Here is a 27,099-nt window from a genome sequence, read left to right as displayed (position 1 = left end):
GTAGAAAAAATATACAATAAGATAAAAATAGAATACAAATGCTATATACAACTGAGTAAAAATACAACGATGCCAGAAAAGATTATTGCACTTAGTGTTATTGCACATGTGTGGATGTGTGTGTTTGATCAGTTAGTCTTTATTGTGGAGTCTGACAGCAGTGGGGAGGAAAGACCTGCGAAATCTCTCCGTCCCACACCGTGGGTGCCGCAGTCTCCCACTGAAGGAGCTGCTCAGTGTTGTCACAGTCTGCTGCATGGGGTGGGAGATGTTGTCCAACAGTGATGACAGCTTAGCCGCCATTCTCCTGTCACTCACCACCTCCACTGGGTCCAGAGGGCATCCTAGAACAGAGCTGGCCCTTCGGATCAGCCTGTTCACAACCATTTGTGATGCTTTGTATAGAATCTCCTCTGCTGTGAAGGTAGAAGTATTGATGGTGATTATTGTTTACTGTGTTTTATTATAAGGAGTTTTTTTTTTTTTTCAAAAGTATCTTCCCATTAATGTTACATACACACGCCTCCCCCGCAGCGCCCTCACAGGCCAGAGCCGGTACTGCAGCCTGTTATATATACGCTAAGGAGGCGTGTGGTTACGCTCCACTCTGCTAACGTCGCTTTTGGCCAACTGAAAACAACCCGAGTGTGTGTTGGCGATTAGTAAAACAGGTACACTGTGAGAATTTAGACCGCGCTGAATACTGTAATGTACGTGTGTGTAGATTTCAGTGTTTCGTAGCTGCTTTTTGACTATTGTTCCCAACGCATTTGCAGATCAGCTAAGCTAGGCTAGTTGTGATGCTAGATAGCATTAAAAAGGCCCGGGCTGCATGCGCAGTCAGGCCCGTGTGTATGCTAACAAACTCCTACATCACTTTGATAACACAGACTTTTTTAGCACCCGGCTGAATCTGAACGCTGAAAGTGGGGCGTAGACGGGTTAAAATAACAATTTTTAGGACAAACAGCGTTGTAATGTAACCGTTTTAACTACGTTAATACTGGATAGAAAACTAGGTTAGCTTTTTAGCTTAAGACTGTTTAGCTACTGCTGTAAATTAAAAGTACGTTTAGTGGTGGGAGATGCAGAGGTGACACCTTGATTCACTGTAATTTATGTGATGTACCAAAATCATATTTTAGGTGTTTATTTTTTTCCAGTGAAATGCATTTTATTTATTTTTAAAAATATAAATCGGAGTATATTTGCTGTATTTGCTTGTTTGTTATTTCATTAATGTCCCTGTTTTAGCCAAATGAGGACTAGGAATCTGCCATAGAAATATATAATCTTGTTATTAGTGCGGATATGAGTTTCGTCAAACACTCCAAGAAATGCACTGGAAGTGTAGACACTGATGCAAATTAATTTCAAACGTATACATTTTTGGTTTTTCGTTACACTGAATTTCCCTCACATCTCTAATGTGACGTGTCACAACTTCAGTTATAGGAAGTGACCAATATGCCTCAGTTTACTTATGAATAGACAGACTACAAATAATTTGTGTATTCATGGCCTTTTAATCTCAGACTATGTGCCTGTTGTCTTGTTAGAAGTTTAGACGTCAGTGCGTGATTTTGGTTGTCAAGTGTTTAACAAGGAATCTAGGTAACGATTGCATTGCCTGTGTTTAGTGTGAAGGTTAAAACTGTGAATCTTCGTGAGTCTTGAGTGTTGATAGTGTGTTTGCAGATGTGCTGGTTGCACTCTGTAGTTGGTTCTGATCAGAGATATCAACTGTAATATGTAAGAGATACTTTCTGTCTGTATATCAAGGAAATAACGTGGAGTTCAGAGCTCTTGAAGTGCTCTGTTTATCAAGTCCAGTATTTATTTATTTATTTTTAATCTTGCCCCTAACACCCCTTAATCTCACTTTCCCCTGTCTTCCATGATTCTTGCTTGTTTGCCCTGAGCAGCAGCCGTGCCCCGCCGCGCCCCCACCCCTAGCGGAGCCGTCATGTGGCAGGAGGCCCGCAAACATGAGCGCAAGCTCCGTGGCATGATGGTAGACTACAAACGGCGAGGCGAGCGCCGGCGAGAGTACTACGAGAAAATAGTAAGAAACTTTATCATGTAGCATTGCCACAGTGTACCACCGGGTAGGAGTGAGCAGGTCTGGCCTGAACACTCTTACTGCAGGATTTTTTTTTTTTTAAAAAAAAAGGAAAGATTTGAGCAAATTTATACACAGTTAAGTGGATCCAAACTTTGTGGTATTTTTAAAAACATATGCATATAGTTGGCACAGCTTTCAGTTATCCTCATTGCATCAATGAACCAGTTACTGTTTTAAAAAAGTGTGAAGTTTTAGAAGTTAATTTCCATGGTTGTTGGTTTCAGTTTAATTAAAGTGCTGTGCAGTGTAACATTTTGTAGTTTTTAGATATTAGTCAATGCATTGCATTCTGACAGTTTCATTTTCTTTTGACAGAAAAAAGATCCTGCTCAGTTTCTTCAAGTTCATGGTCGAGCCTACAAGATCCACCTGGATCCAGCTGTGGCACTGGCTGCAGAGAGCCCTGCAAACATGTGAGGAAAATCACAAAATCCACACATAATAAGAGATGAGCCACACCGCAGAGCTTATGATCACATGTTGCCTCATTTTTGTTGTCTGAAGGATGCCTTGGCAAGGAGATGCCAACAACATGATTGACAGGTTTGATGTAAGGGCTCACCTGGACTACATCCCCACCTACACTCCACCTCTGCTCACCACATCGTAAGTCTGAAAGTACTTAAAGTCACATTTTTAACATGGAACCCACATTGTGTGAACATTTTACGGTTATTTATTTACTTTTTTGTTGTATGATTCTACATTGGACAGTTGTGAGGAGATTCACACATTCACCATAGATTGTTGTACATATGCAGTACAGATTGTTATATATTCAACAGTAAAGATAGTTCATTCATATGTTTTCAGTTATTTTTTTGTTTTGTTTTGGGTTTTTTTTTTTTAAATTTTGTGGAAACATTTGCTCTTATATGAGGTTGAGCTGATCTGACTTTAGTGGTCAAAAGAGATGGTGACCCCTTTTTTGTTTGTTTGTTTGTTTGTTTGTTTGTTTGTTTTAAGAAAAAAATAGGCTAATTTAATTACTTATATTACAATTTCTATAATAATAAAGCCAAAACACCTGCTGCAGTAGTCTGTAGTAGTAGATTTATGACTCTTCAAGCACAGCTTTAGTGCTTCTGGTGACCCGCTCCTAAGACAGTGGCAGGTGGGGGCTTTGACTGGGGCAGTACATCTGTCCAAACTGTAATGCAGGTGTCCTAAGGTGAGCTCAGGGAGGACAGAAACCACCTGTGGAGCAGAAGAGCAACAGCTTGCATGACCTTGATTCCTAGTATGAATACAGATTATTAAAATGGGTCCTCATGGTCCTCCGGATTTCCTGGGTTTTAAGACTGTGGTCAGTAGGTGCTGGATTGTTGACCTGCTAATAGGAAAGTGAACTGATTTTTAGGCCGTTGTAAAACATTTTGGTGTTTCCCTGCTGATGATGTGTGGTTGTAGCAGTAATCCTGCTCAGTATGAGAGCAGTTGACATTATGTGTATGTCTTTGGACAGTGGTGTGAAGCTGCCAGCTGCAGGATTGACTGAACACCTGAAATAAGGTGTCAGCACAATCCTCAAATGCTGATCATAGCTGTGGTTAGTTTTACAGGTTCACTGTTTTCTAACCACAGGCACAGTCAGTCCATTGATTTCTCAAAACACCACCCATGAGGAGACTTTGTTGAAGATGGTTGCTGGGATGACCGGGTGACTACTCTTAAAACTTTCTCTGATAAATACCCCTCCTATTACATTATAATAATTTAAAAGACTAAAATTAAAAACTAAACTAAAACTGAACCTTTCTATAAAGTTAAAACTAATCTAAAAAATACCAAGCGATTCTGTAAAGTGATGGAAAACTGAATAGAATTAAAGAATTAAAAACAAAATAAAATTTAAAAACGCTGGTCATAGCACAACTGTCTGTTTCCATCTTTATGTGTTGTAATGCCGATTACTTCACTGACTGTTTGTGCTGGTGCTTTGAAACTTGTGGTAATAACTGTAGAGTAGCTTTTTAGTAAGACTTCTGGTTCTTACTCTGTGATAAAACACCTGCTGCTCAGTAATTGAACAGGTCATCTGTGAGATTGTATTTTTAGTCATCTTTCATGCTTGGTGAGGAGACAAACCAGTTTGGTGTGGTGAGATTTAGGCGTTCAGTGAGGTGTTTAATGTGACCAACAATCTTCTTTGTCTCATGCAGCACTCCAGAGCAGGAGATGGAGGAGAGAAAGTGTAACTATGAGCGCTACAGAGGCCTTGTACAGAATGACTTTGCCAACAGTGAGTGTTAACACACAAAATCTACATGACTATGTAATGCACTTAATAGTGTTGCACCTGTATTCTTAATGTGACCATGGCAGTGTGTTGACCTGCTCTCAGTGGGTATATTTTGCAGTTGTGTTGTGCTCTTTAAATCCCTCCTGTCCTCCTGCAGTCTCTGAGGAGCAGTGTTTATACCAGATCTACCTGGATGAGCTCTATGGTGGTCTGCCCAAACCAAATGAGGATGAGAAGAAAAAGTATGAACTAAATTTTAAAGTGATTTCTTTATTTCCACTGTGAAATCCAGTATTTTAAGTTGTGTTTATAAATCTTTCCTTGTGTTGTGCAGACTGGCTGAGAAGAAGGCCACCATTGGTTACACGTATGAGGACAGCACTGTAGCAGAGCCTGAGCCCCAGTCAGACAAGGAGGAAGACAATTCAGAAAACAGCGAATCCGAAGATGACGAAGGCATTCCAGATATCGGTGAGCGTGTTTCACTGGAGTAATCTATGTGTTAGGGAAATAAAATTCAGGAGATGACCAAATAAAACATTTAGAGGTACAGCTGTCCACAGAGAATGTGTTTGATCAGCTTTTCGTCTCTTGGATGTGCGAGAGTTATTCCACAGAACGTTTCTCAGAAGAGACTAAAATCTGAAATTGTCAATTTGACTGTGCGAGCTGGATTTGTGACATCATTTAATGCAGTGCAGGGTTCAAATGGCCAGATACACATCTGTGTAGCTGGACCAGGATTAGCTTCAGACTAACCCTCAAAATGGGCTTCAGCGAAGGAGAAATGTCACATCCCAATGAGAAATTAATGCTGTTGAACCAAGCAATTTAACAGCGTGTGAAACGCTAGTTATTGAGAAATAACACTAGTTATCTTACACTGTACCTGGAGAAGTTTGTCTTTATAAACGTGATCCACTCAGCTGGAACTGCTCATCTTTTCTGCCCGGTTGCAGGTTTTTCTTGGTTATGTGATAATTGTGTTTTAAATGCTGTGAGCCGACGATCTGATCTCAGGTCAGTGTTCCTGTTTAATGCTTGGGTAAGAAATCGACTTGTGTGCTTTCAGATGTGGAGGTTGATGTTGATGAGCTGAACCAGGAGCAGGTGATGGACCTGAACAAAATGGCAACGCCATATGGAATGGCTGAAGGAGACTTTGTCAGGTAACATGTCATTAATGACATCATGATGTCAGTGGTTCTTGAAATTTTAAGTAGTGTCTTGATCAAAGTAAAGTTAATATAGCTTTTTGTTTTTAAATTCAGGGTTCTTTTGTTGTTGGGTTTTTTCCTGTGTTTTTTTTTTTAAATTTTTTTTTAAGGTTTTAATTCTGTTTAAGTTTTTAGTCTTTTTAAGTATAATTGTATAAACGGCAGATCTCAGAGGTGAGATTTAGGAAAAGAATTTTAGGTATTATTGTGAAAACAGAACTTTTTGAAAGTTCAGTTGACTCAGTGTTTTAGACCAAATTCTTAGTAAACATGTCTGAATCTTTAGGGAAGTTGTGATACATTTTATCAACTAACTATTTTCAGAAGTCTGGTTTTTATTTTATTATAATTTTTTCGGTTAACTGAAATATTTTTTCTAATGTAGTCGTTTTGTTTTTTTAATGTTTGTTTTTTTTTTTTTTGTGGTTTAATTTTGTTAACTGTAATATCCTTGACCTCAAAGTTGATGTATTTGGGTTATATTCATTTTAATTACAAGCTTCTGCAGTGTTTTAAGTTCAGCAGATACTGTAAAAATACACACAGTAAAAAAAGGTATTTTTTTGTTTGCTTTTAAATTGATTGACTATTTAGAGGATCTCTTTCAAAATAAGTTCTGTAGAGTAAAGGCGAACTTTGAGCAACATGTTTGTATTCTTGGACTCCAGTGGAGTAGCTTTGTATGGTTCACAGTGCAAAATGAGCTTTTTCATTTTTAGTGTCGTCTTAATTGGCTTTTGTGCAGCCCAAATAAACTAGCTGCTCTCCCGGGGGGGGGTAAAAAAAACACTTTCTGAAGTTGGGGAATAAGAACAATTTAAGCCTGAGCCATTGTTCGTACAGCCACTCTTGTTATTGTTTGAAACCATGGCAATGTTTAACGTGAGCATCTGACGTTAAAACATAAACCGTAATGAGTACACTGAGCCGTGGCTCCGACACGAACGCATGTATCTCATGCTGTTACACTGAGGATCGTTGGTTTTCTTTTCTTCACGTTGATGCGCTTCTGTGTTTAAATAATTATTTTTGTGGTTTTTGTAATGCTGTGATTGTGCTACCCATTTGTCAGGATGTTGAGAAAAGACAAGGAAGAAGTGGAGGCCATCAAACATGCCAAAGCTTTGGAGGCGGAGAAGGCCATGTACTCTGTAAGACTAAATCTGCTGAGGGAAGTGTTTGTGTGGGTTGTGTTCACAGGTTTTATAATGTTTGTTTGCTTGATCGTCTCAGGGCCGCCGCTCTCGTAGACAGAGGAGGGAGTTTAGAGAGAAGAGGCTAAAAGGAAGACAAATCAGCCCTCCGAGGTAAATTTGCGTTATTTTTCCGTAATGAACTTCACCGTACCTCAGAACGTGGTTATGTTAACTCGCCATTTCCTCTTGCAGCTACGCCAGGAGAGACAGTCCAACATATGATCCTTATAAACGGTGAGTTCACCCACTTGATTTGTCCTTCCCACTTTTCTGATTGGTTGTCTGCCTCTGTGTGTCTTAACTAAAAAAAATTCTGATCACTTTCAGGCCAGAGTCAGAGTCCAGCTCTGAGTCACGCTCACGCTCACGTACTCCCGGTCCAGAGAAGATCACCTTCATCACCAGCTTCGGCGGCAGTGACGAGGAAGCCGCGGCAGCACCGCAAACAGCTGCTCCTCACTCTGGCCACGCCCCTTCCAACTCGCAGCACTCTGCAGGTCATAGCAGGGGCTCCCGGTCGGTAACTTTCCCTCCTCCTGGTTTTTCTTCTTGCAGTCACTGTTAATTAAAATGACCGCAGCTGTTCGTGCAGAAAGAATATCGATTGTTTTTGTGGTCAGAAAGGTGGATCAGCTTTCAGAGTATCTGACCAAATAATCACCGACTATCAAAAAGGAACTATTGAAGTGTGCATGCGCATAAAGAAAAATCTGATTGGGTATTTTTCAAAGCTGAAATCTGTTATCAAAATTTTTCTATAAATTAAACAACATATTACATTTAAAAGCGGAAAATATGATGTAATGATAGGCTAGGTGCTAGCCTGTATTTATACTGAAACGCTGTCTCTGTTTATTCAGGAGACGAAGGTCATCCAGCAGCCACTCCCCTTCTTCCTCCTCGCACTCTTCCTCTCGGTCCTCCTCTCGCTCATCGTCACATTCACGCCGACCCCGACGAGGACGCGGGGGAAGAGATGGGCGTCGATCCCGGAGTCGCTCGCGGTCAAGGCGGCGCTCTAGGTCCTACTCCCGAGGTAGAGGAGGGAACGGAGGATCGTGGAGGAGACGTGACCGGTCACGCTCCAACGACAGAGACAGAGAACGTGAGAGGGACAGAGAGCGAGAACGAGACCGGGATCGAGACAGGGATAGGGACAGAGACAGGGATAGGAGACGATACTCGGCACGTAGAAGAACAAGGTTAGCTTAATCTGTAAGCAGTGCTACATGAGCTGCCTAACAGAATTCTGTAGTTGAAGCCCTTTTATCTTTCTATCAGGTCCCGCTCGAGCTCACGTCAGGGCGGCAACTCGAGGAGAGGGGGTCGGAGCAGTGGAGGACATCGTCGTGGTGACAGCGGCAGCCACAGTCCCTCACGAACCCCTAGCCGTCCTCGCCGTAGCCCATCCCCTGCCCACAGAGGGGCCCAGCCTGCTACCATTGCCATCTCTGACAAGTTAAGAAAGTAAGAAGACCCTAAAACACTTTAACAGAGTGTGAAAATGTAAATAATCAATATTATAGAAAGAGCGGTGTCTTTAATATCCAAAATGAAAGCTCCCTGGCCTTGTCAGAAATCTGGAAATATTCTGCCGATCATCCAAACCCTTAATCACACATAAATAAGACTAAGTGTCTCTAGCCTTGTGTCGTCACAGATTCATTTTGGGCTTCTGATGATTTCTTAATGGAGCATAATTCTTCATTACCATCTCTCCAGTTTAATTTTTTCCTCGCAAAATAATCAGAACAGGAGCGAGATCCATTTAAAAGACAAGAGAAATCTCTACACTTCATCAGCTGTCATTTAAATATTTCCTGGTTATTTAAACATGTTTACAAAGACTTTAGTCACTGTGACTGACCTTTTGTGGCCTGACTGCTATATATTGTTCGTCCACCAGGGGGCCTTGCCCCACATTTTAGCAGATGTTCGTCTAAAAGGTGTATTTTTAGGCAAAATAGACACGTACATTTCAGGCTGCTTGATTTAAAAACCACCAACAGTTTTCATCCTTTTACTGTTTTTTATCAAACTTTGTAATTTTCCCCGCTCTTTAAGAATGGTTTTGTCTCAGGAAAAGCACACTTTCGACTCATAACTCATTAGATTGGCTAATCAAAAGCTGAACAGCAAGTGTTCTTGAGTTTAATGACACACAAGACAAAAGGTTTGGAGATGAGCTGTGCTATAAAGTGGAAATATAAGTAGTACTTTATTGCTTTAGGGCTGACATGTCTCTATTTACCATCATCACTTTTCAGACTTAAGGCACCTGACTAGGCCTGTGCTGCACCAGTGAACAATAAATAAGTCCATAAATAAGAGTCTTAAAACAGTCAGTTTCAGTGTCACGAAGCCAGAACAATTTAACACCTGTTCTTTATTGCTTTTCACATTTAAAAGCCATCCTCACCCTTCAGCGTTACACCTGTTAGAAAGTCAGTATGCATATATAAATATGCCATCTTCACCTCATCGTGATGTGTTTTTCTGTCTTCTTCTTCTTCTCCTCTCTCCAGGCCTGACACTTCGGGTGGTAAAGAGACGGGAGCTGCCAAAGTCAGTAAGAATTTGATCTAGCTGGGTTTCTTGCTAAAGCCTACGCCTCCCTCATCCCTGACAGGCTGACTTGGTTGTCCACCACACTGGGATGTAGAAGCCATTGTTGCCCACAGAGAACAGTTATTTTATTCTTATCCCCCTCCCCCTAAAGTGGACACGCCCTGCAAATTACACTACAGTATTCTTGCCAGATGTCTAAGTTAATGCTGCCATTTCTTTATGAAGTGAACTTTTATACGTCCTCTGAAATCTTGATGATGATTTTAATCTTGGTGGTGGATGCATGTGTGCAGTTATCTTTATGCATCTGTCTTTAGTCTAAAATAAACACACTGTGACACATCAAAGGTCTTGAGATGAAGAAGATCACTTCTTCCTCTTATGACAATCTATAAATCAGTAATGAACACGTGAATGACGAACATATTGATTAAAGAAATAGTCGGACACTTTCGAAAGTACAAATGGACACAAAGATCAAAACAACAATTGAGCAAATAAGCAGACTTCCTAAATTTTTGAGCAGTTTCCTTTAAGAATAAGTCATCGAAACTGTTTTGTGAAATGTATTTCTGTCATGGACGACTTTTCTTCTCACTCTTTTCCTGGAAGAGAGGACGAGGTTTGAATACATCCCAACTGTCACACAGTCAAATAGTGTACATTTGTTATCAGCTCGTCTGTTGCCTGCAGCTTGTGACCTGCAGTTTTTCTTGCCTGGCCAGATTTGAACAGCCCAGCGAAGGGTGTGTCGTGACAAAACGCCACTGGCCAACTTTTTAAACTCACCGGACCTGAACTTGCTCTTGTTTCACTTTCTGACCCTCTCTCCTCCTCCAGTCCTTGTTTTTCTTTCTTCTCTCTGGCAGTGTTCGTACAGTTGCAAGAAAATCTTTGGGTTACCATGAGAATTATGATTTCTGCATTACTTACTCATGGGGTCTGATTTCTTAAACAGTTAATGCCTTTCTTGAACACATTGAGCAATCATTCATTTCAATATTTGAATTTTCAACTGCAATAATCCTTCATGTGTTTGTCATCGCTGCTTATGAGACAACACTGAGAGTCTGGGCCTGTTCCTCTCTACATAACTGTTTGAGTTTGTCAGTATTTCTGCGACGTTTGTTTCCCCATTGGCGTTGTTCCTTTGTCCAGGTGTGAACATGGTAATCACACTCCAGGTGTGGACAAAACAACCACATTGAGTCCCTTTGGAGATGGAGGTCTCGATCCAGATCAACTCCAGAGTAGTTTGTGGGACCAGATGCAAATTTGAGCTAAACGTCTTCCCGTAGCCAGGTGTGCTTTGCTTTCTGGGATGTAGCGGAGTAATGCAGCCGTGCTCAGTACACAAACTGTAAAATATTACCCATATAAACATGAATGTTAGGAATAAACTCTGAGTTATCTGCTGCTCCAGAGCACAGCATTTTCTTCCCATCTTAGACACATGTGGCCAATAAGCAGATTGAATGTTCTCACATCTTTTTTTTGGTTTGATTGGAGTTTTCTGTGTGTAAATAAACAAAACTCGTCAACTGATTTGGACCAGGGTAAACTAACTTTAGGTGTGAAAATGCCCTCAAACAGCCCTCCCCAGATGGATTAAGGTCAGGACGATTCTGCCTTGGCTCATCCAAACCTTGAATTTTCTTTGTCTTTGGTTCATTCTGTTCTTGGATTACCAGTCCTCTCCTTGTGGGTTTACATTTTCCAGTAAAATGCTTCGTAATTTGTTGCTCTCCTAACAATCGCGAGGTGTCCAAAACCTGGGGTAACAAGTCAGCCTAAAGCCTAATTGTGCCTCCACCGTGCTTCACAGGATGGTGTTCTGGTTTTTTGGGGTGTAGAGTTTGCAGAGTTGTGGTTTCCTGTGGGGTCACAATTAACCTTATGTCTAGGGAGTCCAGGGATTTTGTTGTTACCCTTGGGTGTTTTCCCCAGGACTATACTCTATATTCCTGATGCTATTTTTGCAGAGAGATAACCGGCAGTTCTCAGTTTCCTCGATTTGGAGACGACCCAAACTTCAGTCTCACCTTATCAATTGGAACGCCTGATTCCAATGAACTTTGGAAGTACTTTTCCCTGCCTGTACTCAGTGATTACCCAGGTTGTTTTAAATTTTTAAATGCATAAAGATTGATCTTCATTTTGAAACCAATCAGTGCAAAAATCATAGTAATTCCAAAGTGTCCACAAACTTTTTCTTGCAACTGGTTTTTTTTTGTTTTGTTTTTTTTTAAACTATATATTTGTGTTCATGTTGTTTTGATCCTGGCCTGTCTCTAAACTGTCCCACAGCAGTTGCAAGCTAAAGCAGCAGTCTGTCTACACACACACACAGAGCCTGTGTCTGTTGTTCCAACACACAAAATGTTTTCAATCACTTGTAATCTGTCACCCTTTTTATCTCCACCAGCTACTGTTCGTAAAGGTGATGGTATTGAATTTGTACAATAGCCCCGGTACCTCCCCCTCTCTCTAACACATGCGTGCACACTGACACACACACTTCTTTTTTTTTTTTTTTTTTCTTTTTTTTTCCGGCCATGGAAAGCTGTACTAACACGTTTGTGTCACCTGCAGCCCAAGATGACCCCACAGGAACGGCTGAAGCTGAAAATGCAGAAGGCTCTCAACAAGCAGTGTGAGTGCAGCCGAGCAGATCGCATGTGTTTGTGGTTAATGTGCGAATTAAGAATCAGCACTGTGCACAACTTGAAACTGTTGAAGATTTTCTCATATTATGCAAAGTGAAAAAGATGATAAAGATCTTTCTTTTGCCTGATCTGCAGCCAAGGCGGATAAGAAAGCCGCTCAGGTGAAGATCCAGCAGCAGGAACACAAACGACAGGTGTGTGTGTGTGTGTGTGTGTGTGTGTGTGTGTGTGTGTGTGTGTGTGTGTGTGTGTGTGTGTGTGTGAGAGCATGTCTGAGGTTTAGTAAGACAGAAGCGTCTTTGTCCACCTATTTCCTCTTATTGCTGGTTGTTTACTTTACAGGAGCGAGAAGGCGAACTGCGAGCCATGGCACGCAAGATACGCATGAAGTAAGTCCGTGTTTGTGTGCCTAGCTGGACCGTTTGGTATTTGTGTGTCGCAACTTTCTGACCCTGGCGCTCTGCGTTTAGGGAGCGCGAGCGCCGTGAGAAAGAAAGGGACGAATGGGAAAGACAATATGGGCGACAGAGCCACTCGCCTTCTCCTTCCAAATATGGTAAGGCTTTAGGTTTTTGATTGACAGCAGCAACATGGCTCCTGTGTAATTAGAATGTGGCTTAATGAACATGCAGTGTTTGTTCTGCAGCCTTGCATACTCGCACAGAAGTAACCAAAATATTTAATCAGCTCAGGCTCTGATTTGCTGCCATCAGTTTCTGCTCTGCCAGTTTTATGGGCTTTAAGATGTTCTGGCATGCAGTTGTTTTTCATCACGGCTCTGTCCTCTGTCCCTCAGGCCGAGAATACAACTCATACAAAAGGTATGTGAGAAGCCACAAGAATCTGCACAGCCACAATGAAGCAGAATGAATTATGTCTTCTTTTTTTTTTTTTTTCTCTCTGTCTCTCTCTCTCTCTCACTCACTCACACACACACACACACACACACACACACACACACACACACACACACACACACACACACACTGTCTCAAAGGCTCATCACCAGGCCTGCAGACACCGTAGTTAAGCTATTTGTCTTCTCATCAGTTGCAAATTAGAGTACAGATTAGTGTTGAAAAGTCAGACTAAATGCAAAGAGGTCAATACCTTTTCAGGTAGTTTCTCTACAGCCACATGTGTACATCCACAGAGCACTTTATTAGGAACACTATAAGCTCGTCTACCAGTTGGAAAGTGAGTGGATCGATTCCTGACTCCCTCTGGTTATAAAGTGTGTAACTGAGTAGAAAAGCACCATTTAAGCACCAGTCCATTTTTACCATTTAATACTCAGCTCAGGGCTCCCTTTACTCTCCAAACAGCATCTGTCAGTGGATTCCACATCTTTCTGCCAACACTGGGGGTTCTAGTCCTTTCATCTCAACAGCATTACATAATTTCTGTGTATTGGACAAACGTGCTGTCCGTCTGTAACCTTCATACATAGACGTGGGTCACGTGCTCAGTCTGTTGAGCTCCTTTTTGTGGTTATCTGACCTTTCTCATTGGATCTCCCTCATCTGTCCACAGATATCACTCTGTGTGTGTGTGTGTGTGTGTGTGTGTGTGTGTGTGTGTGGTTTTTTTTGTTTTTTTTTTAACTTTAGTGCCACTAGTAATCAGCACTGTGAGAAATATTCAAATCAGCCTCTGTGGCACCAACAGTCATGCCACAGTCGAAGTCCCTGAGAACAGCTGTTTCCTCATTACCTGCTCCTGACCTGTAACATGTTACACACTTCACTGCCACCACGTCAGTGGCCGATTGAGTGCCTGCTTGAATGAGCAGGTTTAAAAGTGTTTCTAATAAAGTGCTCAGGAAGTGTACTTTATGTTTATAACTTGTGTTTAGATGATCAGTTTAGGTCTGAAGTGAAGGCTGATGAATGATTTTAGATGAACATTGTACGGCCTGATGTAATGTGTTATTGATGTCTAGGGCTTGTTTACTTCAGGGATGTTTGTAAAAAAGAAGAACTGGGGCTAAACTACATGGACATGAATGCTTATTTTAAATAAATAAAATAACTTTGTGCTAAAATTCACAATTTGAATTGGTTTCTAAAACTTTGGATATTTCCAAACCCCACTGACTGAGGTGCAGACACCTCTTCACTGACTTTCTATGAAAGTCATTCGGGTAGTTGGTTTGTAATACTGCTAACGACCAAACAACTGACGCTTACGCGCCTTGATGGAGCTGATAAGATGATCTTCACCAGATTAGAAACAAATTTTTAATCTCACACTAAAGCACAGCAGTCATATCTTTGTTTGTTACGCTGCTCTTTATACTGGAGTCTTTTCTTTTTTCCAGGAGGTCGCGGTCTCGATCGCGGAGTCCATACTACAGATACTGAGCGGATGGCTGGACAGCAGTACATCGGTTTCGAGCACATACTATCCAACAACAGCCTACATACAACATGGAAACATGAAGAAATGACTGCTGGCTAATAAACCAACACACAAATCTGCACCTGGATGTTCTCTGGTTTTGATCCTGTGACACCTTCAGCCCTTTTCAGACATGGATTGTTTTATTCACACTTGAAGGTCACACTGCTGCTTTCTGAGAACAATTGTGATGCCTGGCACCTGTAGCCTCAAACACTAAAGGTGTGTACTCACACTTGGCTACAGTGACTAAGAGTGGAATCTCTGTATGTGTGCTGCATGGTGCTTCCCCTTACACACAAGCTCAACATTCAGATTCCTGCTTTTCTTTTAAAGCAGAATTAAGTAAGAGAAGAATCTCTAAATATTTCCTAAACTTAGAAACGAATTTTTGATCGTGTGCAGGTTTCTGTGGTTCAGGCTTTAGTGAGGCGAACACCACAAAGATGCAGAAGGGCCATGTGCCTGCCTGTCCTTTCTAAAGCGACTGCATCATTCGACCTGCTGTGATGAATGTGATGCAGAAGGCTGCCGTGTTCAGGTGAAGGATGTCTGAAAAGGGCTCCAGTCACTAAATACAGTTAATTGGTTTAATTTCTCCTTGTAAAGACAGTCTTGTCAAATAACTAACTCCAGTTTCTCCACTTCTGCATGCTCTCCCTCTCCGTTTCCCTTTCTGAACACTTCCTCTCAGCACGGAGACATTTGTATCTACTACTAAGCAATACCTGCAGTTTGTATCCTCCTCGCTTCACAACCTCCTCCCACAGTTTGGCTTCTTTTTTTAATATGAAAACATTAAACCAAGGAACATTTTAAACGCCTCCTGTGTGACACGTCCATCTGAAACCGCCTCACAGAAAGCCGATGAAGTCAAAGTCGATGCATTTATTAAAGTGGCTGCTCTTTTTGTACCGTCCTCAGCCAGCTGTTGACAAAAGCAGAGAAGTCTTTGTTCTCAGTGATGTGGAATGTTAAATACAAATAAAATTTACTTTGAGTTACTTGCCTTTTTTCTTCTTTGTCTTCATTAATGTGACAGATTATGCACAGAATTATTTACTGAAGTCTCCGCGGGGTGAATTAAATATTTAATCAGGATGAGCATGCTGCATGTATTAGTGTAATGTATCACCATGCATTGAGATATACCGCCTGCAGTGCGTGGAGGCGAACGGTAGGAGGCGACAGCGTTCAGCGCTTCGCTGTCACAGAGCGTCTGTGAAACTTCGGAGGTGTTTTCCACGCTGTTTGTTGAAACGCAGTGAGCAAATAACATCAACAGCTGCTCGCAAGAAAAAGGAGAAATAAATATTTCTCTGGTTCCGGTTTGGTTTCAGAGACACCTGTGGAAAACCAACGAGGTATTTCCTCTGAACTGCAGAAGAGGAACTGGTGTTTGAGACCCAGTAACGGGGTGTGAAAACCCTGATTTAGACGGGCTACTTAAAGCTGTGTAAAACAAGCAAAACCGCGAGAGGTGCTCGGGGAAGAAAAGGTTTTAAAAAGTGACAGAAGTCCGTGTCTGCCGAGCCTGTTACCCGGGGAGGGCGGGGTCAGGGTCGGCGGGGCGGGCGGTGCCTCCTCTCGCCCATGCCCCCTCTTGCCCTCCGCTCGCTGCGGGGAGAGAAGCGTGAACTTGAACGCTGCCTTCACTGCGCGCTGCGAGTCCGGGCAGAGGCCACACACCACAGTCTCATCAGCTCGGGCTTCGGACAGTAACTCGGAGCAGGAGAAGCCGGACGGGGTTCGGTTTGGGACCCAGAAAGGTGCCAGACGCTCGACGCGATGTCCAGGCGCAAACTTGGAAGCAGACCGCAGCACCTGAGTGCGATTCAAGGTAAGCCCGGAGGGAGAGCAGCGGTAGCGGACGGATGTGATGTTATCGAGGTGAAACGAAAACAAAAATCGAAGTCCCTGCTTCTTCTTCTTTTTTTCTCCTTTTTATTGGGCTTATCGGCAGTTTTGCGCGCGTGGTGTGTAGATGCGCGCTGGCACCGGTTATCGCACATTAAATGATGGACTTTTCCCCCCTCCTCATCTCACAGACTTAAAACTATATTTGTGTTTAGACCGATCTGAAGCCAAAGCTGATATTTAATCCCGTGTGCAGCCTAACAGGCAAATATTTAAATAAGAACTCCTAATGTTGGCGTTGTGTTTGTCCTGATGTGCATTGTTGGTGCAGCAGTTTCCACAGAAGAAGGACCGGTTTACTGGCACGCTGCTGTCAGCGGCTACAGGTCCGAACACGATGATTAATATTTTCAGGTTTGAAGATGATCAAGTTTCTCGCTCGGTCTCTGTCTACTTTTGAGAAGACATCACCTGCTGAAAGTCCCTCCAATAAAAGAGAGAGACTAGTCCTGCTTCAAACTATGCAGGAGTTTCTTTTAATTAAATGATAGGTTTAAATAAAGCATGTTAAATGAGGGTGGTAATTTAATCCCGATCAGATTAATCAAACATTAAAGTTTATTAAAGGAAAATGGGGGAAAAAAAAACGTGATAACTGAAAGGAAATGGGGACAGAAACTTAAATACCATTTGTTTTTTACAGTTCTCTACTGGAGACCAGTCGTGCATGTCTGTTGTGACCACAGGCCTTGACTCAACCCTGCGTGTGTGTGTGTGTGTGTGTGTGTGTGTGTGTGTGTGTGTGTGTGTGTGTGTGTGTGTGTGAGAGAGAGAGAGAGAGAGAGAGTGTGTAACCGCGCCTTGCAAGTCTGCACAAACAGCGCAGGCCTGAAACAGGAAAGGTGACATTTTTGAGTAACAACTGGCGAGATCCGACTTCAGACTGTACTGTCTGTACCTGTCCTGTGTGCTAGCCAGCTCAGCCTGGGCAGGTGGATCCAGTCCAGTCATCAAGGTGTGCCCACGCTGTGTTGAGCAATACACCGCTGACCCCCCTCCTCTCTCCCCCCTTCTCCTCGTCTCCAAAGAGCTCTGTCTGGTCTGAGCTGTGGGACTAAATGAAGAAATACCCAGAGTTTACAGATGGCTCTTCAGAGGTTTGGGTCTGACTTGTTTGCCACTGCTTGCAAACTGCACTTGCGTTTCAAAGTGCTAACCACATAAGATTTGTGAGAGTTGAAGTTGAATCAGATGAGCTGTCCTGTACATGTTTGCGAACTTTAAAAAAGAAAAAGAAAAGAAAAACACAAGGGCCGCAGCTCTTATCTCAAACACCTTCTGCCACTTTTTTCTTTTATTGCAATCCACTTCCTGTTGAGAAACTCTCACTGCCTGTGGCTGGTAGGGCAACATTTTATTTTGAGTGAAAGGTGAAAGGCTTTGCCTTCGCCGCTTTTTTAATTCACTGCTCCGGCGTGTCAGCACTCAGTCAGTGGCAGTCCTGTTAACAGGAGGTTGAAGTTTCTGCTGAGATGGACAGATGGTGCTCCTCTCTCGCTCGCTCTCTCTGCAGCCTCAGCGAGCAGATCTGTTTTGCGTTGGTTAAAGGAAGTGGTCAGTATTGGCTGAGCAGATTGGCCTCGTTGCTTGAGAGTTTACAACTGAAACTAGCACTTTCAATCACCACGCCTGCTTGTTGTTCCATTGAGGTCAACTGTACATTGTAAGTAGGCTAATCTATGAGAGCGAGGTCAGAAACTTGTCAGCAAGTCCAAATGAACGAAGTGCTCTCTGATTATATCAACCACCCAGCTGCTTTTGATGCAAAATACAGGTACATCTTCCTTTCTCTCTTTATATAGATGTGTGTGTATATAGGCAACTCGCTTACAGACTCTAGGGGCATAAATTGGTCATGTGTATGGAACATAAAAATAAATGCACATTAAAGAAACGCTTCAGAGAAAGCTGGTTGCTGTGGATGTTTTATAGACACTTTAAGCTCCCTGCACTTGATAAGAAAGAGGAATTGCACAGTTACACTTGCATAGGAAAAAAAACTGAGTGAAATGCTCTCAGGAAGCAGACACTGATTGATATTTAACCCCAAAGATCTTCATTTAACTCTCCGACAAGAAAACGAGACGACCTGAGAAGCCGTGACTCTTTTACATGTGGCTTCTTGTTTTAATTGATCTCTCTCTCTCTCTTTGTCTGTCTGTTATCTCCTGCCTCAGATGCCACCGATATGCCTGATGAAACCGGCTCATCAGGCGACCACCACCCACCCCTTCCTCCCCCTCTTCCCCCAAATCTTCTTCCTCCGCAGGTCCGGGCTCCTGACCAGGGTCGCGACCTTCTAACCTGCGGCCAGTGCTGTCAGGCATTCCCCCTCGCCCACATCCTGGCCTTCATTCAGCACAAACAGGGTGGCTGCACCGCCCGAAATCTCGCCTCCAACGCCGCGCCACCCTCGCCCGCCGGCCGAGCGCGGCAGCATGTTGCCAGCGCCGAGCTGGGCCCCGGCTTCATCGAGCTCAGGAGAGGGGCAGCCAGGGAGCCAGTCTGGGGGGAGGAGCCCGGCGTGAAGGTGAAGGCGGAGCACAGCAAAGCAGGTGAGCTCTTGGAAGAAGCAGAAGATGATGGCAGGTTGCTAATTAGTGACTCTGGGGGGGGGTTTTGTTGGTTTTTTTTGTTATTTTTTTTTCTTTTTGTTCTTTCAACCGCCGCCTCTTCATTTAACAACCGTTCCTCCTCCCTCCCGAGTCCAGCTCATTAACTAGCCGTTGCCATTAGCAGACCTGCGTGAGTTAGTGACGCGCAGGCTAATTGTGTGGAAAGGATAGGCGTCAGGAACATTCGGAGGGCACTCAGGGTCCCCGAGGGCTCCACGCTGAGCACCTGAGCTCCTTCGCATCTCCCTGACTGTCAGTCTCTGAGGTGGAGTGGCCAGGTAAACATGTTTCTCCCTCCCTGTCATTCCCTGCACCCTGGACCTCAGAGACTGAATCCACATCTCCAAACCCCCCTCCACCCACCCCCCCAAAAAACATGAACACACACACAGAGGAGCGTGTCTCAGTATTCAGTGTGTTTTCCAGAGGGCGGCTGAAAGGCTCCTGTGTTAAACGGTCAGAGGATGCGAGGCAGGCAGATCGTGCTGGTTTCCTCGCTGTCATGACACTCTAACCGAGGACATTGCATCATGTGCGGCTCCTCTGCCATCTCCCGCTGTTCTGCCCCAGGCCGAGCCACCTGAGCTCCAGGGAATCTCCCTCTTCCTCCTCCTGCTTTTTCTTCATCTCACTCGTCTTTCTCCCTCGTCTTCTCCTTTATTTCCAGAGTCCTAACCCATCCCTCTCCTCTTCTTTCAATGGCACCAATTTTCTCTCCTCCTGCCTTACTTCCTGCTTTCCCTACTGCTGACTAAATGATCTTGATCTAATATTGTGTCTTTTTTAGGGTGGAGCCCATTAAACTCAATCAGAAATTCTTTATTTTCTTTCATAATTTAACTGAGATGCTTTTTGAAGAAGGGCTCTTCGTGTCCAGGTTTAAAATAAACAACCAAAGAAAAAAGAAAAAGAAACGTGAAGGCCACGTTGTAGCTCTCGAAAACGGACAGAGCGTCTCGCTGCAGACGCGTGTAAGGTGTGAGTGCCCCCTTTGCGCATTTTGAAACTCTCTCTGCCACAAGTTAGCAGTTCCTTCCTTTGTGTAACGCTCAAGGGACGGCTGCACGCACCATTTCCGTTTGTCCACAACCCCTCTTGTTTTGTTTCTTCTGTTTCAGTGTGCTCACCTCTCTTGCTCTGCCTCTCACTCTGAGGCACAGAAGCACACCGGTTTAGTAATTTGGTGGCCTGCAGGATTATACAACAAACCTAACACGTGCATGAGGCGGAAGTGGAGAGCACGACAACATGTGAAAAATGCAAAAGAAGAAAAGCTTAGATTAGATTTTTTAATTTTTTTTTTAATTCAAGAATCTAGGTTGCTGCTTGTTTGGACATAAAAACAAAGTCTGAGCTGAAATGTGCAGAGTGTGGCTTTAATTGGGCGTCCGGCTGGCCCTGAAAAGTTCTAGTTGATGTTTTGGTTTTACTCGAGCGACGAGCTGTTTTTCTTTTTTTATTTGTGGTAGAGAAATTGAACATCTGACAAGATGACTGAAAGCGAAAGAGCAGTTATCCCACAACAGACAGGTCCTCCATTTATTTTCCTGCATTCAAGAGCGGAGGGAAGGGGGTAGAGCAGGATGGATTACTGAAGAGCCGCGTGCATCTGTCTCATTCCTTTTTATTTATTCTCCTTGTTTGTTTTTTTTTTCCTCCTCATCACCCACCCCCTCCCACCAACATCCCCCCCCCCCCATCTTCAACACACTTTCGCTTTGCCCTCTTTCAATTTCTCGCACCCCCCTCTCCTCTCTTCTTCCTCTCTTTTCTCCTCCCTCCTCCTCCCGAGGGAAAAGAGATTCTGCCTGCTGCTCGTTAGTGCTCCCAGCCAATCTGCATTTTTAATTAGTAGTTATTGCTTCTGCTTAATATTCAAGTGCTACCCCGGGCCAAATGGGAATCCTTACAGGGAAAAAAAAAAAAAGAGCGAGGAGTGAGCGGGGAGAGAGAGCGAAGGAAAGAGAAACCGGCTGGGTATTGTGTTTCACTCCAGGACCCCGAGACAAAAGCCCCACCACCACCCCCCCTCAGGGAAAGATTTGGAGGGTACTGGGGGGCGGCGGGGTGAGGAGAGCCGGGGTTGGAGGATGGGTCTCAGCTCCAATCCGAAGGGGTGACATATTTTTGTGGCATCTCTCAGCCCCCCGTACTACATTATAATCTTTTTATCTCATTTTCTTTTTATCTCCTGAGCCCTGACCTACCTATCTCCCTCCCCTTCTTCTTCTTCCTTTTTTTTTTCCTGCTCCAGCTCCTCACCCTATTTTTAAAAGAAGTATCACAACTTCTCCTGGGTTTCTCCTCAGGCTAGGTTAAAGGACTCGAACACCGCAGCTCCTGTCGTCTCCAGACAGAGGGGATGGCGAAGGGGGGGGAGAAACAGTTGCTCTCTTTTTCATCTTCACCCCCCCACCCCCTCTCCCCCTCCAGTAAAATACAGAAGGATTTAACTTGAGGAAACATGAAAGAGGCTTATACCAGAGTCGGCTTTGAACCTCTCCAAAAAAAGAGAAAGAGAGGAGAGAAAAAAATAGTTTTTTTTTCCCGCAATTTGGGAATCTTCTCTCCAATTTTGATTTATGCAGAAAGGCCTCATTTGTCAAGCAGGCTGAGTCAGAGCCTGATTTACATAAAGCGTTCGTTTTCTGCGTTCTGCTAATTAGCAATTTGCAGCTTAATTGGAGAGTGGCTCTCGGTGAGGAGACAAAGCTATCCACATATAAAAATATCTCCAGATGTACTCTGTGACACAGCTCGCCTCGCTGTTGGACTTCCAGTTTCCGGATCCTGATTTCTCTTTCTTCAGGTCGCACTTTTGCCTCCCTCAGTTCTTCCTTTCCTTAGTTGGGCCTTAGGTCTTCTCATCACCTTTAATGCATTTAAACTGCAGCAGTCTGTCTGTACTACTCTTCTTATAGTCTTATACTGTTCAGTTTAATCGCTTCAAAGCATCTTTAAAAGCAGCCAGGACATTAAAACCAATGAGAAGTTAAAGCTTTACTGGGAAAAGAAAACTTGAGTCCTGGTACTTGTGTGGGCGTCAATTTGACATCTAAAGGAGGCTCAGGAGGTAAAGCAGGTCATCTACTAATCGGAAAGTTGGTGGTTTGATCCCTGCCTACTCCAGTCTTCATGCCCTGAGTCAACCCAGAGTTGTTCCCAATCAGTTCATCGGAGTTGGATGTTGGACAGAAAGCACTACTTGTATTAATGAATGAGAAATGTATAAAGTGTTTTGAGCGTACAATTAGAGTAGAAAAGCACTAGCACTCCCTGATGGCAGAAGCCTCTCCCTCCCACACACAAAGATCTGTAATTGTTCAGGAGCACAACATCCTCAGTCCGATCAAGTATCCCTAGGACGTGCCAGAACAAGCCCAATCCACCCCAAGCCACAACCCACAGGGTGCAGAAATACCACCTGCTCATGCCCAGTGGGTCACATGATATCAGGTGAGTGGTTTTCATGTTGTGGCTAGTGGCTAGCCATAGCCTATCAAGCGGAAAGATCCCTGGTTTGATCCCGGGAGGAGACAAAAATCTCTTCGGTGTTGTGTCACAAAGTGTAAAAAAAATCTGTTGCACCAAACATGCAGAGCTGCTCGCTGTCGAGACCTTCGTGTGAAAAAGGGAGCGGCCGAAAGTAGCTTTGGTTTTAATGTTGTGGGTTATCAGTGGCTTTTTATGTTTAACCCTCTGAGGTCTGAGTCATCTTCCGTGATGACCCTAACCCTCTGAATATGTTATCTTTCACTCTTTTAAAAAAGTTGCTCTGCAAAATTTTAAGTCCAGTAGCCCAAAGTCTTTGAAACTTTTTCCAGCTGTCAAAATGAGTTTTTTAAATTTACTTATTTAAAGCAGCAATGAGCCAGTAAACAATCAGGAACTAAAGATATATTTCACTGAGAAGGTGGTGGAGACCAAAAGTAGAGCTCGAAGGACAGACACACATGTGCAGGACATGCACGTATCCGAAATGTTGTTCCCCCACACGTGGGTGTGCACCTGGAATAAAATATAATTAATACATTTTTAACCAAGAACAGAAAGCTATAAGAAAATGAGATACAGATATGAAAGTAAATAAGGTTTTAAGTGTAAATATGAAAGTCAAAATACAATTATTGATGCCTGTGTATAAATTTATGGGGTGTTAATAAAGATCCTTATTGCATTATTGCAGAGAAGGTGTCTGTGTATCTGCTGGATGTGTGAAGTGTTTGTGGACACTAAAGCAGTGGTTTTCAAACTGACCTTGGATCCATTTCTGCTGTTAATGATTGACCTGACTGAATTGAATGATTGATCTTTTGAGAACCGCCTCTTCAGGTGGCTGCATGTTTGTCCTGTCCCGCGGTGGGTGCTGGACACTTTTAGCTGTACTCTTAGTTAGCGTCCTTTATCAAAACCACTAACTCACTTCTGTTTGGTCTGTGTTTGCAGTGCCAGAGGAGCCCTTGTATTTCATCTGCCAGCAGTGTGAGGCCGTCTTCCAGTCCGCGTGGTTGCTCTTACAGCACGCTCAGCACACGCACTCCTTCAGCATCTACCAGGAGGATGAGGGCGACGCTGTCATGGAAGGAGGAGGAAGTAGGGATCTTAAAGACCACAAAAGTGCTGCAGCCATTTTGGACCCACGACACCTGACCCAAGCGCTCGCTTCAGCCTTCCAACCCTCCGTCCCACGTCTTGGCCGTTCCCGTCAGTCCCACGGCCCCCTCTCCTCCTCGTCACCTGCCTCCTCCTCCTCTTCCTCCTCCAGGAACCTGCAGACTTTGAACTTTTCCGTGCGGCTCAGGGAGCTTGCCGAGGTGAATAACAACACAACAAGTGGCTCCCCCGGAGGCCTGGTGCTGTCACCCTCTTCTTCTCCACCGGCAGCTTCTCCTTTTCCTCAGACAAGCGCCCTCCAGGCCGACTTCCACTGTGAGCTGTGTGACCAGAACTTCCAGTCCCTCCGCGCCCTCTCCGCCCACCGCCGGACTCACGCCTGCGAGCGGCCTTATCACTGTGGTGTGTGCGGCCAGGCGTTCGCCCAGAGTGGCCAGCTGGCTCGTCATATAAGGAGTCATCACCGGGAGGCCGGAGGAGGAGGAAGTGGATATGAGTCTGTGGAGATGGTCGAGGAGGAAGGAGGGAGGCAGGGGCCAAGAGGCAGGCTTCAGATTCAGCCAGCGGGAATCATGGGGAAGGGAGACCTGATGGCCCACATCCCCTCCGAGCTGGACTTGACCTTCCCCAAACACCCATCCTTGGCTTCAGGTCTAGTGCTGCTGCCCTCTCAGGTCAGACCACCAGAGAGGGAGCTGCTGAGGCTCTACCAGACCACCAGAGAGGGAGGTGAGGAGGAGACGGAGGTACATGCAGAGGCTCCACACACCTCGCCTTGCGCCAGCCCCTCTGAAGGCTCGCTGGAGAGCGGAGAGACGGGCGGCAGCGGCGAGAGCGGCATCGCCAGCGGAAACTGCACTCCAAAACGTCCTGAGGTGAGCGACAAGGTGCGAGGTGTGGGAGAGTGGGAGAACGAAAGAACGAAAGAGATCATCGAGAAGGAGTGGAGCTCTGCCAAAGTCAGCGAGGCAGTGCAGGAGTGGCAGAGGGACAATGAGCGGAGGACCGTGACGGGAAGCGTGAGCACAGCAGGCAGCGGCGGCGCGTCCGCTGGAGCGCCAGGGAAGAAGAAGAAGGACGAGGCCTGCGAGTTCTGCGGCAAACAGTTCAGGAACAGCAGCAACCTGACCGTGCACCGCCGCAGCCACACCGGCGAGCGGCCCTACCGCTGCGGCCTGTGCAACTACGCCTGCGCACAGAGCTCAAAGCTGACGCGCCACATGAAGACCCACGGAGCCCAGGGCGCAAAGGCGTCCTTCTTGTGCCAGCTGTGCGCGGTGCCCTTCACCGTCTATGCAACACTGGAGAAACACCTGAAGAAGGTTCACGGCCTGAGTCACGCCAGCGTGGGAGCATATGCGCAGGCCAGCGCCGCAGATACTCTGGCTGCAATAAAAGCAGGGGGAAAAGCTGCAGCGGTGGTGAAAATGGAGGAGGACGAAGCCGGATTGGATCAGATAGAGATGGAGAACAGAATGCAGAGTAACATGTCCAGCACCATGGAGGTGGAGGAAAGGCAAAGCCAAGAGTACATGGAGAGCAGCAGGAGTCCAGCCATAGCGAACGACCTCCCGCCTGAGAGCAGCACGGAGGCCCCTTTAGCTTTGACTCCTGCACCCTGAGAGTCTCTCAAATAAAAACAACAAAAAAAGCACTGTATAGAATTTAACCCCCCATTTAGTAAAACAAAAAGAAACTGAGTTAAAGTGCAGTTTAAAGAAGCTGCAGGTGTGTGCGTCTGTGTATAGAAAGCCGCCCCCAGAAGACGTTGTTCACGATTATGTGCGCAGCTGCCAGTTGAAACTAAGTGCCTACAGTTCTTTTAGACCACAGAGAAAAACAAGGCCATGACATTCAGCAGGGAGATTACCATAGCTCTCGAACAGGAAGTGAACTGCCACAGTCCACACCGACACAGGAAACTGATCACCATGTTGCAGTGCAGGATGCAAAAGACATGTGATTTATGTCTCTGGTGACCCGCTGGACAGGTGGAGGCAGATCTTAACTGCCACGCGGTGCAGAAAACGGTTTATGTTGAATTTAAAAAGAAAAGGGAAAAAGCCTGACAATAGAGCAACTTTAATATATTTTCAGATGGAGAGAGGTCATATTGTGCCGCATAGCCATTGCTGGTTTTCTTATGAGAAGACCTTTTAAAGGCTAAAGCGGTTTGAACAGACACAGAGGGGGGAAATGAATCCAAACACTGCCCGCCTGCAGTTTCTCAGACTCCTCTTTTTAAAGGCGCTTGCTTGTCACAACACTTGTCACTTAACGTAATGTTTACAAGGCTCGCGGGGCCTAAAGCAAGGTTGTGCTCCTGACTTTGTCACAGTGTGTGTGTGGATGACTATCTGTTCTGTTTTTGTTTGTTTTGGGTTTTTTAAATATAAATATAAATGTGAAATTAAGAGAATTTAAAGTCTACTGATGTTTTCCTTTCATTTTTTTCTATGCATTTAAAAATTTTTTTTGAAAAAACACAAGAAAAACAGCAATTTTACCTACATGTGAAACGGGTGTATTATTTTTGTTTTCTCTCAGTGACGGTTGTGATGGTAATATCTGTCTTTCATTGTTTACATCTGTAAATTACTGGACTGGTTGAAGCTCGTGCATGCTTTGCAGTAACTTGAATTTCTTTTCTTGCTTTCCTGTGTCTCAGTTCTTCCTAATTTATGGACGCCGCATGTTTCGCCAGGTTTGGAGGGCTTGCACGAGTGAGTTGTATGTACATTTTTGGGCGTTTTTTTTGTTTGTGTGTACATATCGCAGACTCTGCTTGAAGCCTCCATCCTGGGATCAGGTCAGAGCCTTCAGGCAGATTGCCCCCACCCTTTTTTTTTCCCCCTCTCGTGACTACTGTGATGACTTTGTCTGATGTCTGCTGCATTCAGGTCAAAATAAACTGTTGTGTTTTCTAAAAGTGGATTATGAAAGAGTGCAGTGTAACTGTTCAGGGATTTATTTTTATGTATGTATATATACATATATATATACTGACTTTATTGCTATTGCTTGCTGTTAATATTATCTCCCTACATTGTTTGCTTTTTTTTCTAGGTTATCGTGAAGCTTTCGCCGCTCCTGCTGTCTTTGTAAACTTGATGCCATTTTGTAATTGACCTTGTCAGTTGTCACAAGGAGCCTCAATAAAGTGTGAGGTGAAATATTTTACATTTTCGAGATTTTCTTCCCTCCTCGTCTGTCTTTCTGTTCTCTTAGTTCATTTCTTTTTTTTCTTTTTTTCTCCCATGAATATTTTGTTTCCTGTTCTGGGACAACAAAGCTTCTGAAACTATTTTTAAGTGTCCTTTCTCACCAGGATGTTGTCTTAGTCAGTGCGGGTCGTTCCTCTGAGGACCACAGTCAGCGCTGAGTTATTAATTTTTAATGTGAGTGTTTGGATAAGGGACCCTCAGTCCTTGTTTACATCCTTGTGATGTTACTCGCTTTGTCTGGAAACACTGTAATGTAATTCTGCCAGTTAGGAGGGGGAGTGCACTAGTTACTGTGTGTGTGTGCGTGAGTGTGTT

General features: G+C 44.2%; 2 protein-coding genes across 4 annotated transcripts; both read left to right on the top strand.

The window, feature by feature from the left end:
• The first annotated feature begins 560 nt into the window (after window positions 1-560).
• On the top strand, window positions 561-15,217 carry clasrp (CLK4-associating serine/arginine rich protein). Of its 3 annotated transcripts, XM_080889239.1 has the most exons (21): window positions 561-671; window positions 1,926-2,065; window positions 2,441-2,538; window positions 2,630-2,731; window positions 4,288-4,367; window positions 4,525-4,609; window positions 4,702-4,838; window positions 5,440-5,536; window positions 6,657-6,735; window positions 6,818-6,891; window positions 6,973-7,014; window positions 7,108-7,296; window positions 7,641-7,982; window positions 8,062-8,247; window positions 9,306-9,345; window positions 11,941-12,001; window positions 12,150-12,208; window positions 12,357-12,403; window positions 12,485-12,570; window positions 12,811-12,835; window positions 14,335-15,217. In XM_080889239.1, exons 2-21 carry the CDS (start codon window positions 1,967-1,969, stop codon window positions 14,375-14,377), a joined length of 1,971 nt encoding a protein of 656 aa, XP_080745365.1. In that variant the 5' UTR covers window positions 561-671; window positions 1,926-1,966; the 3' UTR covers window positions 14,378-15,217. The 3 variants fall into 3 exon arrangements, 2 of the variants coding, with proteins under 2 accessions (XP_080745365.1, XP_080745366.1); XR_013972472.1 differs by lacking the exons at window positions 12,811-12,835; window positions 14,335-15,217 and having other exon boundaries at window positions 9,306-9,349; XM_080889240.1 differs by lacking the exons at window positions 561-671; window positions 1,926-2,065; window positions 2,441-2,538; window positions 2,630-2,731 and adding an exon at window positions 3,741-3,785.
• Window positions 15,218-15,816: 599 nt separating this feature from the next.
• Window positions 15,817-26,721, top strand: znf296 (zinc finger protein 296). Its single transcript, XM_080889597.1, is given in 5 exon segments — window positions 15,817-16,113; window positions 16,116-16,158; window positions 16,160-16,254; window positions 18,509-18,886; window positions 23,393-26,721. Coding segments are annotated over 5 exon segments (2,412 nt in total). The 5' UTR covers window positions 15,817-16,007; the 3' UTR covers window positions 25,183-26,721.
• The last annotated feature ends 378 nt before the right edge of the window (window positions 26,722-27,099 follow it).

The sequence above is a fragment of the Rhamphochromis sp. 'chilingali' genome (assembly GCF_963969265.1).
Source record: "Rhamphochromis sp. 'chilingali' genome assembly, chromosome: 8".
NCBI lineage: Eukaryota > Metazoa > Chordata > Actinopteri > Cichliformes > Cichlidae > Rhamphochromis > Rhamphochromis sp. 'chilingali'.
Note: the sequence above shows the minus strand (reverse complement) of the source record. Positions and strands in the feature narration are given on the sequence as shown.

Bases quoted from the DNA above. Each gene is read 5' to 3' on its own strand.
- clasrp (XM_080889239.1), top strand. From the start codon at position 1,967: ATGTGGCAGGAGGCCCGCAAACATGAGCGCAAGCTCCGTGGCATGATG. The intron at 4,839-5,439 runs GTGAGCGTGTTT...GTGTGCTTTCAG, and splicing joins CGAAGGCATTCCAGATATCG to ATGTGGAGGTTGATGTTGAT. The intron at 7,015-7,107 runs GTGAGTTCACCC...GATCACTTTCAG, and splicing joins ACATATGATCCTTATAAACG to GCCAGAGTCAGAGTCCAGCT.